We start from the raw sequence: 16,625 nt of genomic DNA on the forward strand, positions 1-16,625 counted from the left end.
ATTGCCATTTAAAATATTCCTCCACTATGATGGCAATGGAAAAGAGGGAAACATGTTTAAACTATGAATGGCAATATGCCACCTACTGCAAAGAACTACGATTCAATAAAACAAAACTAGTTTACACTCCATCAAAAGTAAGTGATATATCAGTAAGCCCAGGAGAAGAGAAATCAGGTTGCAATGTTACCAGTGAGGTGGGAAACACTAACATGAACAGAAGCAGCCAAGAACCCATCTTAAGCATTCTCCCTTGCTGCCCTTGTCAAAAGGCAAGAATTACCAAAAGGACAAATAAAGCCTTTTGAATGCACAAGGATTATTAAAAATATATATTTGAAGTTAGTAAACTTTCAAAATAGCCTGCCTATCCCAACTTAGTTGCCCATATTAACTCTTGAAGCAGTTTATTAATTCTGTTGTCAGTTTACAAAAGAGAATGATCATTCATATCTGGAGAATCCCACCAGGAAAGACAGCTCTCTTCCCATACAATGTATTAGCTACTACTTTTTTTTAGAAGAGTGACAGTCTTTTATAGCAAGACTGAGAACTCAGCATCATTACTAAGAGTACATAGGATATCCTGCAATAACTTAGTAACAGCAATAAAAGATCTTTCCCACTAATAAAATATGCAGTATGACCAAAACTTTGCTACAGCATGAAGTGTCTAAAAAAGGTAATATACAAAACACCATTTACACAATAGGCATCTGGCAGCATTTTCAGACATTTTTTAAATTTATTCTGACATGCTATAAAGGAATAAATTACACTGTTAAAGAATTACCAGCAATAAAAGTACTTCTTGCTTTTAGCTGGACTAGAGTAAGTGAGAAGTAAGACAGCCTGGGGCAGTAGCCAATATGAACACTGCACAGTGGGAAGCTGTCAGAAGAACAAGAGTTAATCTGATCATATCCACTTCACAAGAACTTGAAAGAAAATGCCTTGGTTTAAAACCATCCAAACACTTCCATTCTCATTTTTCAAAAACTAATACATCGCAAGTCAGTCCAGCCGATGCAAGACAATGGCAACGTTTGTGGGTTGCCGAGAGTGGGTCTGCAGAAGATGCCATTTCATTTTAAATCCACCAATCTCTTGTTTCTGAGGGTTGGGTATCAATGCAGAAAGTTATAAAAAAAATGCAAGACTGCCCTTCCCCCTCAAGGAAAAAAATACAAAAATTTATTTAAAAACAAAAAGGTGAGGAAGAGTTACAACACTAAGTCTAAAATGATTTCGAAAGAGACATCTCTTGCTTAACAAATGGCCTTGAAATTGTCCGCTTAAAAAAATTGGGGTGATGTCGATTTCTTAGACTGAATTAACAAGGCAAATTAAAAAAAAAAATCTCATTTCCTTACAGAAACAGTTTTTAGTTTTTAATGAACTTGTAAACAAAAAAGCTCCCGCTTCAAAATAAAAACAAAATCCCAGATCATATAGATGTTTACAGTGATTACATATATCTAAGCAACTTACATACAGGTTCAGTTGTAAGATGTTAACTAAATTTGTGACAAATATGTTGTTTTTCCTTTTATACCAAGAACATTATAGAGTTAATGCAGAGTCCTAAAGATTATCTAGTAGTCGCTAAGTTTCTCTTAAGTCTTCACTTTAGATGCTGTTATTTCTAGCACAGGTAAGCAGGCAGAGTCTTTCGTATGCTCAAAAACTGGAATCTTTGGTTACTACCATGTCAGCTGGCTTGATATGTTGCACATAGAAGCCAACAGCTTTAAGAATGTTTTAAGTGTACAGCTTTCAAAACCCAGGGAGGAATAACCAGAAAAAAAAAGAGTGCACAATTGTGAGCATTTACAATCATCACAACTGTTGCTGAAGACTTGTTCATGCCATTCTTCCAAAACAATGACATCTCAAAGCAGTGTAGTTCAAAGTAAAAAGGTAACAAAAATTGGCATATGCACAATTTTCTCCACCACTTGCGTGTCAACCATTTAGTTAACTTTTCCACTTGAAAAAATGCAATAGAAAACTGGACACCATGTTTCACTATCTCAGTAATAATTCACAATTACAGCTGCTACAACTCAGGGTGCAGCATCACTGACACCGCCCAGAGCCAGTTTATACTGAAATTAAGTTCTTTACACCAAGTAAATGGTTGCCCACAACCACTGGCAAGTGTACGTATGAACTAGAATTTCTAGGATTTGGGAAGTGACAAGTCCTGCTCCAATCTGCTCTGCTTTGTCCATTCCACTCTTCATGCTCAGAAACCTGCAAGATAAACACAAGGGCAATTTACTGATATTTGAAAAAAAAGAAGAGAAACAGCCTCCACCCGCAGGGGGAGAGGGTTGTACACCAATCAGTAGGGCTACTGACAGGGAATATGCTGTACCATCTTGGAAGTGAGTCCCCATTTTCCTTTTATAGGGTTAACCACGGTCTGACTGATCACTGCTTTTAGGTCACCTCCACACACCATATATTTGCACTGGTCTTGCTATACAAAAAAAAGAGTAAGAGCCTTGCACACTGCATTAATGCAAAGTCTCTCACACAAGGATTCAGACAATATTTTTTCTCATCACTAGAAAGGACTGTGCAGTTTCCCGGAACTGTTTTCTACTTGTCTAATGCCAAGTGTCTCTCAAGGTCACAAGCAGTCACATGACTGCTATGCACATTACCCTTTTGAAGAGCATCAAGAACAGAGCAAGGCCATTTCCCTACACTAATTGGCATCCATTATATCCATATATTCTCTACTCTTGATGTTCATGTGTCTGAGATCAGACCTTTTAGCTCATAAGCCTTTTTGGAGGAGCAAAATGGGAAGAAGAGGTTCATTGCCTCTTTTCTCTTCAACCAAAATCCAAGAGTAATGAATTCCAACATTACAGGGAAAGGAAGGAGCTTTTGACAAATCTCAAAGAACCAAATTACTCTAAAGGCACATCCATTTTTCCTTCAAGTGACTGCCTGCATATTCTACTCTTGGTGGCTCAAGCAGAAACTTTTTGCTCTGAGCAGACGCTTCAAGTCTTTGCCAAAGCAAGTATCTTCTGTGGATGCCCTCTTAATGAAACAGCATGTTGTGAACATATGAATTTCAACCTTTAAGAGGCCATTCTACAGGGTTTCATCAGTGGAGTTATTTCTAAAGCAAGCTACAGATACAAAACGACCTTTCATTTGGTCACCAGGTGCATTAAAAAACTTAAAATATTTGGTAACAGCCCGATACATTCCAAGAGTCCACCTAGATAACCTCTGGGGAGAACAGCTTAGTTTCATCCAGAAACGAAACTTTCTGACCATATAAAGGTAGATCCTCAGAAGTGCTAGCATTAGATGTAGCAAGAGAAAACAAAAGTAAATGAACAGTATAGTTAAAAACTAAACAAAGAATTTTGGATTCAGGCAGGCCTCATCCAAGGTTTCTCAGATTTTTTTCTTCACAAGATGAGAACAGCAGAGCCATTATAAACAAAATTTACATTTCTCCTACTTAGCAGACGTCAAATAACCAATATTTTCATGCAAATATGGTGTAATGAACATGCAGCTAATGGTTAAAATGGAGAACCTAGACCAGGAAACAGAATTCCCCCACAATGGGTTTAACATGTGATTCTAACTCAAGGGTATTAAATTCACCAAGGACCCCAGGTACATAGGTTTCCTGGTTCGATAGATCCAGGTTGACCATGGGATGGTAGCTGTGGCCACTGCAGTGTCAGGCAGCTGCTTGTTGTGGTGGAGGCACACAATCAGTGGGCCAGGTGGCTGCAGTGCCAAGGGCTTGTTGCATATCCCTTGCTTGCCAATCTGCCAAAGGCCATATCCACTGGGGCCACAGGGCCCTAAGTTCTGCAGCAGGCCATGTCCACTGCTAGCCACAGCCTCAACTTCTGACAGCTTGCCAATACCCCAGCTTCTGAGACAGCTCCATGGGTCAGACCCAGCTCAGGCTGCATTTTTGACATCCTTGCTCTAACTGAATCCGATAGATGCACTAATACTAGTTCTAGAAAGTGAAAAAGACACAGTCTACAAACAGGAAGAAATACATATTAGTCCTAACCCAACAACCAGGCAATTTTAGGAAAGAAAGCAAAGCTAAAATGAACAGGCTACAGGCAGTCCTCGACTTACAATGTTTTGTACTTACAACGTTTATAAATTGACACCATTTCAACTTTATGATGTCAGTTTTGAGTTTACAACGCTTGATCTGAAGCAATACCATGCCAGTGAACAAGTTCACTGTATCGCTCGTCTCCCTGGAGAATATCTGTCTAAACTTCCTTGAACACTTTAAGAAAGCAGACAAGACTCCAGAAAAACCTGCAGCCAAGACTCCTGAGAAGACTCCAGCCAAGAACCCTTCAAGAAGTCCAAAGTCACCTCAAAGAAGTCCTTCCAAATCAATGATTGCTATTTGCAATATAAATAAATTAATGTAGCTATATTACTCATGTATAATTGAGTACAAAATTCTGGGGTATTTTTGGTGAAAATAGGGTATTGGGCCTTGGTTCAGGAACCAAGCCCCCATTTATAGCATTGTTTATGAGAAAATTGGTTCCGAGTTACAATGTTTCAACTTGAGAGGCAGTTTTCAGGAACCAAGAACCAATTGTGTCCGAAGTCTGAGGTCTGCCTATATTTGCAAAGAGGATGGGCAATACTCTGCCCAAATGGTAAGCAGCACAGTTTGATTTAAATCAACTTCATTTCAATCAGTAAGGCAAAAGCCTGGTATTGATCAACTAAAAATCACTGATACCAATCAACTCTCACTGTAGTTTTTTGGTTTTAAAGGTGTATTTCATTGGTTGATACAACAATTAAGACATGTATTTGATTGTAAATCAACAGTTTTTACAGTAGATTTGCTATGTTTCTTAGGAACAAGCTATGTATACCATACAATTAAAAAAAATACAGCTCAACATATTTGGTTCATTAAATATCCTACAGTTTAATATGCTATTAAGTGGTGAAATATATATTTCATATTCACTATAACTACAATTTTGCTCACATTTGTATTTGCATCTTAATCTGCATTAAGATGGCAACTTCAATTTAATTAGCACACACAAGATCAGCACTACAAATTTATTAAAACAAAGTATTGTTTTGTATACAGAAACTTTTAAAAATCAACACAGCGTCCAAATTTACAATTACATTTATTAAGCGTTAGTATTAGCTGTAATAGTATTAGAAATGTGAACTGCGGTTAGTAAATCAAACCAATTCTTTCAGGTGACCCTGGGGGCAATGGTCCAAAAATGCCTAGGTGGAAATCATTTGAGTTTACATCTCCTACTTGCCCAATTCTCTTTAACAAAGCGGTTTAAAAAAAAGTGACATTGGCTATTTTGAAAATCCCCACCACCACAAAACACCTTCTTTCAAGTTTTCAGAACTCAAATCTCACGCTCTTGTTCTAGGTGTTTGCCAGCAACTTCCACCAGTTAAGGGGTAGGACTTTCTTTAAAACATCTTCAGCAAACATGTACTGCTTGAATGGTTCAACCTCTAGCCCTGATATTTGTTATGGCTGGCATGCCTGATGGGCAATCAGTAGATGCTCATGTCACAACAGCATTTTCTTCTTTGGCAGTTATGCTTAACCTAAAGTACCAGGGTAGATAGGTGCCTGTTGTTAAGAAACCAAGGTGGAGCAAGTGCTTGACCCATCCACTTCTTTACTGCATGCAATTAAACTTTGCTATTGGGTATTTCTTGCTTTAAAAAGTTTCAAGGTCTTTCCAAATTTCAACAGCATCTGCAATACAGCAGCAGCAGTAGTTTGTCTAAGACTGTGGACATAGATGATGTACTGAATATGCCAAAACCTACATTTCTCTTTAGTCCAATCTTGAACTACTCTAGCTATACTTCCATCAATTTTATCATGATTTTCTTCACAGATGGTCATCAAACCAGGCCAGTTCTTAATAAGTAGCTCAAAGCCGTCAGCCACTGAATTCCATCTCACATCTTAGGAGAGAATTGACTTGGATTCTCCAGCTCTCTTCAGTGAAGCTGAAGCAAATTGGCTGTTATAAGAAGTATTCTGTAATTTTAATTTTTTTCTTTATTCCTGGAGCACTTAAATCTTTAGCTATAAGATGCATAAAATTAACAGCGCACTCAGTAAGTTTTAGGTGTGCTTCATTTTCCTCTAAATTTCTTCTCATCTTTGCTACATTTGCAGGATTATCAGTGACAAGTCAACACATGTGATGCTTACATTTTTGCTCAAATTGCTATAGCTTTTACTGTTACTACTTTAAAATATTTTGCAGCACAGGCTTTTCCTGAGGTATCAATTATTTCCAATAAACAGCCCCATTTTCTGCTGGGACACAAGCACATTTAACTGGATCTCAGTGAGCACTGCACCATTGAGCAAGACTCAAATGAACACTTCTCCTTTCAATGTTTTTTGCACACTGTTAGTTTCCCTTCTCATACACTATATCCAGAAGCCTTACAGCATCTTCTCTGCTGGGTAAAGTGTAACCTGCTGGTAATGACTGAACGTCAGTGAAGTTTTTGTTCTGAAGAAGACTAAAGGGAGAATGTGTTGCATAAATGAACCAAGCAATCTTTTCATCTACGTGGTCCTACTGGACTTTGCTGGTCATAATTACGCCCTCATCCATAGTTTTACTTGGTAACGAGCAAGCTCTTTTTGGATACAGGTAATTCACTGTCTGAGGCATGTTTAGTTGCAGGACTCTTGGTGGTACCAGTAGAGGATTCTGAAGTTGCAGATATTGGAGATGGATGTTCATAAATTTCTTGGGTTTAAGATGGACCTTGAAACAAAATGGTTAAAAAAAGTCACTCACACTGAATATTACTGATACTGTAATGAGATAAGTGAAAAAATCCCTCCCCACAGCACATGTTTTTTAACCTATGATTAAACAATATATATTTTCAAAGCCAATTCTATAGGGAAAATATTCACTAAATCAAAAAGGTTATCTTCTTCTACTTAAACCTTTTTCTTTACCAATACAGAACAGCTTGGGAAAAAACAACTTATTTTAAAATTCATAAATGCCTATTAAACTGTATTCTGCATAAGATCTCTTTACCTAGGACTGGTGTATTTGTTTACACTGAACAATAAGGACTGATTTTGAAAGTGCAGGGCTAATATTAAAAACATATAATTGACAAATACTCCCAAAAACTGGCACATCCATTAGATTTTGAACATAGTAATTTTGAAATTCATAAGTAACCCACCCAAAATAATTATCATCATCATACATTTATCATTTACTAGCACTGCTATATGGCAGGTAAGACAGGAATGATTAAAAAATATTAAGTTTACTAACCAATGGATCCGGATAGCTCAGACATATGCACGTCACCATCTTCAAGTTCACTGCTTTGAGGAACATTTTTCATGTTGCTTCCTTTGAGCTACCAGACTTTGCATCTTTGTTGCACTGTTTACATTTAGCACATGCTCCTCTTTCCCAGGGGCACAGGAATTTCTTGACAAAAATTCCCAAACAGGGTTTTATTTCCACCCCACAGCCTGCACACATAGCAGATTTTTCCTCCAGGTGTTGAAAAATAAATCAGGACTTAGTGTTCTCAGCAAGTTAGAAAATAGCTAATGATCTATTGCTCCTTTCCCAGATATATTGATCATGGTGTGTGAAACAACTACATTAGTATGGTAACTGAAATTTAAGTAAAACACACTGAATAGCACACATTTCTTTATTAACAAGCTGTTTAATCCTTAAAATGTTTCAGATACATAAAACTTCCCTTAATCAAAAGATATTTCACATTTACAAGTATTAACTGCAATCAGCAAAATAAATGCATTTAAAAAGTTAACCTGGGGGAAAAATAAGTTTCAACTATGACCAAGTGAAAGTGCCTGTAAACTAGCTTCCTAGTCCCTCGACTGTCTTGAAAATGAAGCTGTTTGAGTTACTTCGGCCACCCTTGAAACTTTTAAAGAATTAGCAGATCTTATCTCCTCCTCCTCCTATTTTGCACCCTTCTCCCCCACCAGAGTTGCGGAAGACAGACATTTTCCTGCTTCTTTAACTTCCAATTAATCTTGCACTTTTGAAGATGAGAGTCCAAGTGAAGAATACATTTACTTTGCCTGCAGATGAGGCTACTTGCTTTCAAAGCCTTGTTTGCTGAAATATTCAGTTCCAGTCCCAGCTGCTTACCTGGTGGCTTCCAGGGGTTCAGTGCAACAAGCCTCTTAAAAAACAAACAAAAAAAATCCACACACTGCTCAAGCGATTCACCCCCAATCCTGAAGTTTGCCAGGGCTGGCATTACTGGTGGGAGATAATTAGATACCCCATATAGCTGTATCTTTTTTCTCCAGCAGTCATGCAACAATCCTGGCGCTACCAGTTGAGGGTATTGGCAAGAAAGTACGGTGAAGTGCTTAATCTAATTCTTTACTGCTTGCAGTTTAACTTTGTTGTTGGATATTTCTTTCTTTGATGTCTCTTGAAGTGCTTTCCAAATTTCAAATCAACAGCATTGCAATACAGCAGTAAATCTTTCCATAGTTTGTCCAAGGCTATGGACATAGGTTTCAACAGGGTCAGCATTTCTACATTCTGCTTCATTATGTTGACTTCTTCCATTGTGAATTCCATCTATTGCATTACAATTTTTTCCGTAGTCATCAAAATAGGTCAGGTTTTTTTTAAAAGACTCAAAGCAAGTAACCACTGAATTTCACTGTGTATCTTGGAGATAAGAGTAGTTTGACTCCTCTTGCTTCCTTCACAAAGCTGAAGGAAAAATTGTTGTAAGGTATCTTGCAATTTCAAGATGATCCTTTATGCACAGAGTATGTCAGCCTGACAAAAAAAATGCAACTGAACACTGCACTCATAAATTACAGGTTCCTTCATTATGTTCAACTTGGCTTCATTGGTAGCCTTGTCCACAAGGAAAAGTTAGCTCCTGCCATTTACATTTTTGTTCACAATCCATTATATGTTCTAGTTTTAATTCTTTTAAAGTATTGTGCTTAGGGTATTTCCTGGTATATCAGGAATTTCTGGAAGATGAACAATCCCATCTTCTGTTGTGTACATTGCTCAACCCATCAAGACAAAGAGTTTCGTTGTGGTTTTATATGCTGTTCAATTTCCATCAAACAGCATCCAGCAACCGTCCAACAATGTCCATCTGCCATGTAGCATAACCTGGCCTTAAATCATTGAACCAATTCAATTATTTAACATTGTTAACAAAGTTTGAAAACAGAGATTTTGTTGAGAAAATTAACCAAATAGGTATGCATTCTTGCTGGAATTTGTTAGTCCCCATTATGACCTCAGCTCTGGTTTCAACTCAATGAAGGTTTTTTTGATAGAGGTAATTTACTGACTGATGTGGGTCTAGCTGCAGTACTACTGATGATACCCAGAGATGACACTGAAGTTGGAATGACTGTACTTGATGGATGCTCATAAATCAGACCCCCTATGGATGCTGAAACAAAGGTTAAAGAGCATCACTTGACAATGAATGTCCAGTACAATGCTTTAAAAACAAAAAACTGTAAGTGAAATATTCTTCCTATTGCTGCTATTTGTAGTTGTAAAAACTGTGGTATAACTATTAATTCCATACAGTTGTACGTGTGGAGTATAGAATCTTTGTGATTTACTTTGAAGCAGATTTCTACTCCCTTAAAGCTGTTTAGCAAGTTAAAATTCAGAAACACTAAAAACTTAATTTTAACCAGGAATATCGTCACTGAGCGTGCTGACTTTTGCTCAATGTAAGCTGACACGGAAGTGACAGACACGCTCTCAAACATGCCAATTTATATATGTTGAAGACAATCATTTTGAAATTTGTCAGCAATGAAGATATAAAAACTTATGCTAATTACCCAAGTTAGCACTACTAACAGTCTGTACAAAAGAGTGAAAAAATTCAGTTCACTAACCAGTTGGTCTGACATGTCCACTTCAGAATCTTCAAAGTTGCAGCCTTCAGACGAACCTTTTCCAAGTCATTTCACTGGCAACCAAGCTTGGTACCTCTACTTTAAAAAATATATCAAATGCGCAACATTCTCCCCCAAAGGGTTTTTATTGATTTATTTTACAACCTACTGCCCTGGCATTTCTCTCTCATTTCCAGATGTTATGTCATGTTAGAGGAGATACTCTGAAAAATACAATTGCTTCATCCCACTGTGTCCTGCTTTGACACCAGTGATGCTTCTTTCTTGTTGCATCTACTATTCCACCTCCTTCTGTTTCTATAACTCCTCCACCTACCTCCAGAAAAAACAAAGGAACCAACAACCTGAGACTTGTGTAACCCATGTGTCTTTTACACCGCAGCCCTGTGTTTTGATAAAAAAGGGAGGAGGTTGAGAAATTAATGGATTTGTCTGCTTGCATCTGTATATACATACAGAAGGAGACAGAACAAACCAGTTTATCTGAAGTGGCCAGAACTAACCAGTGCCTGCAGTATGGTAGTTCTCAGGCACAGCAGTGTTTACACAGAAGATACTGAGCGCTGAGTAAGAAATATTCATAAACTTAAGAACTGAGCAAGAGCTCAGAGGTAGAAACTATAAGGAGGGTGGACTGGACCTCTCGGGTGGGCTTGACAGATGTTTCTGATGACAGTTTCCTGGAATCATAGCCTGGGTCCCCATGCCTTCATACTTTGGCAGTTTCACAGAGCAACACAGTCCCTAGGTCTCCCATACAGCATCAAGCCATAATATAGTACATGACCTACAGTGCTTTATTTATAAAGCTAGACCTAAAAATTCAGATACAAACCCCTGATTCTTCTTTTATACAGAAAGAGACATTATCTATAGCTCAGCTTTTTATACACTCATGGAATTCAGCAATTATTTATTTTATTTATGTTGTAAGAAATAAGTTGAGGCCTTAGTATATTTTGCACATCACATTCCTATTACTTTTTTAGCTGTTTTTTAATTAAACAAAACCCAATATGAAAATTCAAGATCAATTTTTATCAACCCTGTCAGCCAGCTTTGCATACGAAGAATGATGGACCTGGAACAATGTGACGGTGTCTCTGCACAATGATATGCCCCCTAAAACTCTAACATAATGTTACTGTTTGAGAACTGCTCTTATTTTACAGTGTGTCATAAATGCAAAACTGAACTAAAGCAGATGACTACACAGTGGTAAAGTCTAGGAAAGCTACTATAAGCAGCAATTTTGCCTGCTTACCCATGTCTCAAAACCAATGCCCGAGATTTCCAAAGGAAGGGTCCCTCGCTCCTCCCACTATCCAAAAGTGGATTCAAGAGTGTAAATGTTAGTACCCTGTTTTCCCAAAAATACTTTCTGCCCAGGGGATAGGGTAAGGGAGCAGTGCACTGAGGAAAGGGACAGAAAAAGGGGACTCCTAGTATCCTCCAGTGCCCTGTGTGTGCATGTAAGGGGTTAAGGGAGCAATGCAACAAGGGAAGGAGAAAGCCCTTAAAAATGAACAGCTGAGTCTGACACCTCTAAGGGGACACCACATGGAAATGTTATATTGCTACTATGAATCAAAGTGTTCCTTGCAAGTGTAATGTATCAAGATATGGAAACATGTCCCTGCAGGCCAAGATCTGTGAAAGTCTCATGGATCTAGAGAAAGGACTTTTCTGATTCTGGGAGGAATGCATGCATGCACTGGATCATAAGCTGTTCTCCAATTTTTCTTCTTGGGACTCGGGAAGAAAGTTTCTCTCACTTTATGCTGTACACGTGTTCCTGGAAAACGGCGCATAGCTCGAATTCACATAAAGGGAAGCCACTTTAAAATGCAACTAATAGGGGCATGTCCGAAGACCTCGACTGTACTGAACCCTAGACCCATTTTTACCACTTTTACAAGACAATTTTGGTACTCACCAACAGTGGATAGTGCTCTGTACTTGTGCGTACTATCATAATGGGCATGACAACTACAGAAACACGTCGCAGATAACAAGTGAGGAGCACAGATCCACACAGGAGACTATTTTGGTGCACATCACTCCCACAATGCACTGCACAAAGCAGCTGACTGCAGGCTTCACCACACCAGTCGCATGAGAGAATTTACCCTGCATATAGCAAATTTTTCATAAGAGCCCATTTGCACATACAGAACCCACATAAAGTGAGGGCTATCTAGTCTGAATAATCCAAAGGAGCCAGGGATCTATTCTGATATTATCCCAGGCTTCCCTGGCAAGGGATGGGAAGGGGAGGAGAAAAATCAAATGATCTGTTGCAGATGGAAGATCACAGGAGGAGCAACACACTGAAATGTGGAGGCTTTGATATTCTGTTCAGGACTTAAACTCATCCCACCTGTATATTTTACATAGGTATGAGGTACATAACCCTGCCCACCTCCTAGAAGCCAGAGTCAGTAATATAAGTAATATAGGAGGTAATAAAGTGTGAGCAAGTCTCTCCATCCACTTTGCGTCCAAAATAATGAACCTGAGTCATGGAATTCCTATGAGATACGTAGCAGGGTAGGAGTTGAGAGACTCCTCCCCTTCCCACTTCATATTCTTCTTACACAAGAGGAGCAGATCCAACAGAAATGCTTTGGAAGGCCACCCCTTCACAAACAAAGGATCAACTGCCAACATCAGTGGTTTCAGTAATAGTTTTATTTGGGGGCTCCTACTTAGGGCAAGGGCTCTAGGACTGACCCTGACTAGCTAAGTTTTCTGACTTTAAAAAAAATCTAGTTTACACTGAGAACTAACTTGCATTAAAAAATTAAGTCAATGCATTAGCTAATGTTATCTATCTAATCTTGTTTTTCAAGTCTAGACAAAGCTTAAAAGACGCACCTTACTTTTAAAAGGGCAAGGAGGCAAAGGTTTAACTCCTACTTCAGACTGACACTAAAAGTTTGCCAGACAATATAATTTCCTCAAAGACATTTCAAAAGTCCGTGAAGAAGCAACTGGAACATTTACCTAGGATACTGAGCCTCTGACAGGTTAAAGCTCTCCACTGTTTGAAAGTCTAGGGTTGTTATATTTCAATAATTACCTCTGACAAACTGATGAAATTCATTCAGATTTTAAATAGCAATGTTAATTCTCAGGTCTCATTTCAGAAGGACACACCAATATTGGTAATTATGGAAAAGCTAGGTACTTAGGGTTGGGATAAAAGAATGTAAGTTTCAATCCTTCTAAGCACTTCTAATATTTAGCAAGGAGAATCACAGAATATTTCTGTCGCATCCGCCCAAGGATAGTCATGCATGTCAATTGTTTCAATTAAACAGTTAAGGTGCTATTTCTCCACTGTTTCCCCAACATATTTTTCTCTTTTTTTTAAGCTAAAACTGCAAGTTTAAAATTCCCCTGAAGAAAGTTTTAGCACGGGCCACAAATAAGGGGATCCTGAAGATTAGGACCAAGAGCCACTGAAGAACTGCAAAGAAAAACATTAACAATATACTTCCTTGCATCCTTACCAATTAACACCCAAGATTATTTTAGCTTGTGTAGACTCACTTAGTTGGATCATACACCATCCCCTTTTGTTTTGAAGCATCAGCTTGGGCACATGGAGCTGCTACAATGGTAACTTTACTGCATCAGTGCAATAACATTAGAATAGCACTTTGTGAAGGTGAAACTGGAACAGGTTCTCTGCTAAAAAGCAGCCAGATAATTTATATCTAGTTTTCTTAAGCATTTTAAACCAAATTCCTTTTTTTTAAATTGAAGTTTATTTTTAAAACATTAGGCTAGTAATCACATGTAAAAATTAACATTTCCCCTTGATAGCATAAACTGGAAAAGCATACTCCTTATCAAGAAAACTTGAAAGCCACAAGCATCCAGCCACTTTGGAAAACTGTGACTTTCTGGAGATCCACAGCAGTTAGTGAGCATATATGAATTTTGGCAAGACATTTCTGACTTCCTGGTCCTTTACTTTGACTCTGGGCCAAGCCATTCTGAATGCCAGATATTCACATAACCAAGATGGCACATGAAAGGAGCCAGATCATTCACAATTTCCCGTTTTCAACATTTAGTGGAGAGCAAGAGACAAATCCACAACACTAGTAATAGCTGGAACAGAGTAGAACCCAAAGTCTCCAGATACCGGGCACAAAGCACGTTCCTTAAAAGTGTTAGGTCTAGGATTTTGGATTGCATCATTTATCACATTCCCAACACCAAGTCAGTTTCTTGTTTTGGAAAGGGGTTAATGCGGGAGCAAAAGATGCAGTGGTTAAAATGACCCAACATTCCCAAAAGAAATGATATGAAGAACAAGGACATTTTGGTTTAAAGTTAGTAGTCAAATTCTCCAAGGACGTCTGTTCTGTTTGTTTGTTTTTTAAATGAACAGCCAAATGTATGTTTTTAACCACCTCCTTGATCTAACACTTCAATCACTGGCATTATCCAATTTAGTGTTTAATTTTTTTTCCTGTAACGTCACTTGGTTCTTGGCTACTAACCTTTCATGTTACTCTTGGATTTGTCAGTTTGCTTGCCTGTGGGGGTTTGGGCCTGCTGCCCCTGCCCACTGGAAGAGGCGGCTTGCTGTGCTGCTTTCTGCTTTAACATTGTCCAGTCGAATGTATAGTCATATTGGTGGTTCAAGGTCCTAGAAAGAGAAGGGAAATGCATGACAACTACCTTTAAATACCAAGTTTTAGTTGAAGAAAACAGAGCTAGTGTATGTAGATGGTAAGTATTAAACTGAAAAGGGCTCTGGGAACAAGCCTGAAGCCATTTAGCAGTATTTGTTTCCCTTGTGTACACAAATGTACAAGCTTTTCCTTCTAGTTCAGCTGCTCCTTCTGACTGCATCAAAGACACAATACTTTTGTTTTTATTCCGGTACAAGAAAGATTCTGAGTGCAACAAATTTAGAACTCTTTAGTGTCTGATATTTAGGAACATACCCAAAAAATGATCAGCTGATGAAGAGGCAATACTAGCACTCCTGTTAATTAAAAGCTTTTTCCAAAGAAATCTGGGTTTGTGTTCTAACGTTTCATTATCACAAAAACCTTTTAGAAATCACACTCTCCCATCCCCATTCTGAAATCAAACGAACTTGCAGGGTTACTTTCAGTCCTATTGTTGGGGAGGCCCCTTGAATGCCCAACACTCCTCCTCTAACATTTCTTCCTCAAAATTCAACAGTTCTTTTGTAATAGTTTTGTTAGAGGTGGTTGGAAATACCAGTTCTAGGTATTTCACAGCTTGTTGATATGCAGGCACAAAGTCACTGATGTAAAAACATGCGACTACCACGGTCATGCAGATAGAACAGAAAAAGGTTTGTTTTCCTTCACAACCCATTTCATGTTCTCCCATGCTTCTAAAACTGGAGCTTACAATTTAAAGTGGGAAGTAAACTTAGCAGAGGTCTTCTCTTCTGGACACAGCAAGCTAGCTCGATAAACAAACTGCGTAAAGTTACTAGTGATGCAAGCAAACACAATTAGGTTGCTAGATACTTGCACAATTTCCAAACTGACCTGAAAAGAATACGGAACAATTGCCTCAGATACATGTAATCTGGTGCCTCTTCAAAGCGCAGACCACGACAGTAGTTCAGGTACATGGCAAATTCTGCAGGAAAACCCTGTAAAGCAATAACATTAGTCAAACTAGGACCTGCAATGAGGTCTTCAGGATGAAGGGGACCCCCTCCCCCCCCCACAAAATAGTCTACTTTTAAAGGGGCAGGGGAGGGAAGAAGAGAAAGATACCTATATTTGAACAGAAAAAATTGTCCATCTACTTTATCATGATGCCAGTTTTTGCCCCACTTTGCTTAACTGAACAGCCAACACCCATTTTTCCCCCCATCTCAATTTATAGGTCCTCAATCCAATACCTGCTTTCAAGGCATGGGGAAAAATGCTACACTAAATTATGCCTCCTCATTAAAAGCCTGTTACATCAACTGCTTTATTCCAGTTATACTTAGTTCTTAACTATCATTTTCACTAAGAATGACAATATTCCCTTTGGAGAAAATACTACAAATTGGGTGTGCAATTTATGTTGAAGTATTAGAAGCAAAAACAGAACATATTGCCTCATGTTTAGTACTTAGATCATTATGCTGTTACTACTTGAGAATTTGCATTAAAACAAATTTATGTATTTAATGCTGCATGAAGACACTTTTATCACATAAGAAATAGTATATGCATAAACCGGGGTGGGCAAAATATAGCCCGCGTGCCGGATCCAACCTGTGAGGCCATTCTATCCAGCCTGTGGGGCCCCTAAAAAAAAAACAACTTAGAAAATTAATATTTTTCTGCCCTTGGTTCCTGTCAAAAATTACAGGAACCAAGGGGAGTAAGACCCAGGGGAAGCCTGGCAGGCTCTCACACCAGCAGGACCTGCCCAGCCCTGCCAAAAGCCCCAGCAGGGGCTTCTAGCCTGGGACCACATGGCTGCCCCATGCTGGCCACAGGGTGGGGGAGGGGCTCCTTTCCCATCACCACACTCAACTTTTCCCCAGGCTCCTTCCCAGCCTGGAGGAAAGCAGCCCTTCCCTGCCCCATGGCCAGCGCTCCCTGCTGCAGCTGCTTGCAGCCCA

The 16,625-nt window shown here is 38.8% G+C and overlaps 1 protein-coding gene and 1 long non-coding RNA gene across 5 annotated transcripts in view; both read right to left on the minus strand.

The window, feature by feature from the left end:
* Positions 1-715: 715 nt before the first annotated feature.
* Positions 716-16,625, minus strand: part of CSNK1A1 (casein kinase 1 alpha 1) — a 30,713-nt gene continuing 14,803 nt past the window's right edge. For 2 of the 4 annotated variants that reach the window (XM_019506437.1, XM_019506441.1), the window contains 3 exons: positions 15,547-15,653; positions 14,515-14,663; positions 716-2,256 (listed from right to left, as the gene is read on the minus strand). In XM_019506437.1, the coding sequence (XP_019361982.1) occupies positions 2,249-2,256; positions 14,515-14,663; positions 15,547-15,653 (264 nt within the window). In that variant the 3' untranslated portion in view covers positions 716-2,248. Of the gene's footprint in view, positions 2,257-14,509; positions 14,664-15,546; positions 15,654-16,625 lie in introns of those variants that run through there. The other 2 variants (XM_019506440.1, XM_019506438.1) reach the window with 2 other exon arrangements.
* On the minus strand, positions 7,556-10,985 carry LOC109290057. Its single transcript, XR_002095503.1, has 2 exons — positions 9,977-10,985; positions 7,556-9,513 (listed from the first exon to the last, which is right to left on the minus strand). It is a non-coding gene; the product is annotated as an uncharacterized LOC109290057 (long non-coding RNA).

This window comes from Gavialis gangeticus, unplaced genomic scaffold, assembly GCF_001723915.1.
Source record: "Gavialis gangeticus isolate Ggan-Ray unplaced genomic scaffold, GavGan_comp1, whole genome shotgun sequence".
In the NCBI taxonomy this organism is placed as follows: domain Eukaryota; kingdom Metazoa; phylum Chordata; order Crocodylia; family Gavialidae; genus Gavialis; species Gavialis gangeticus.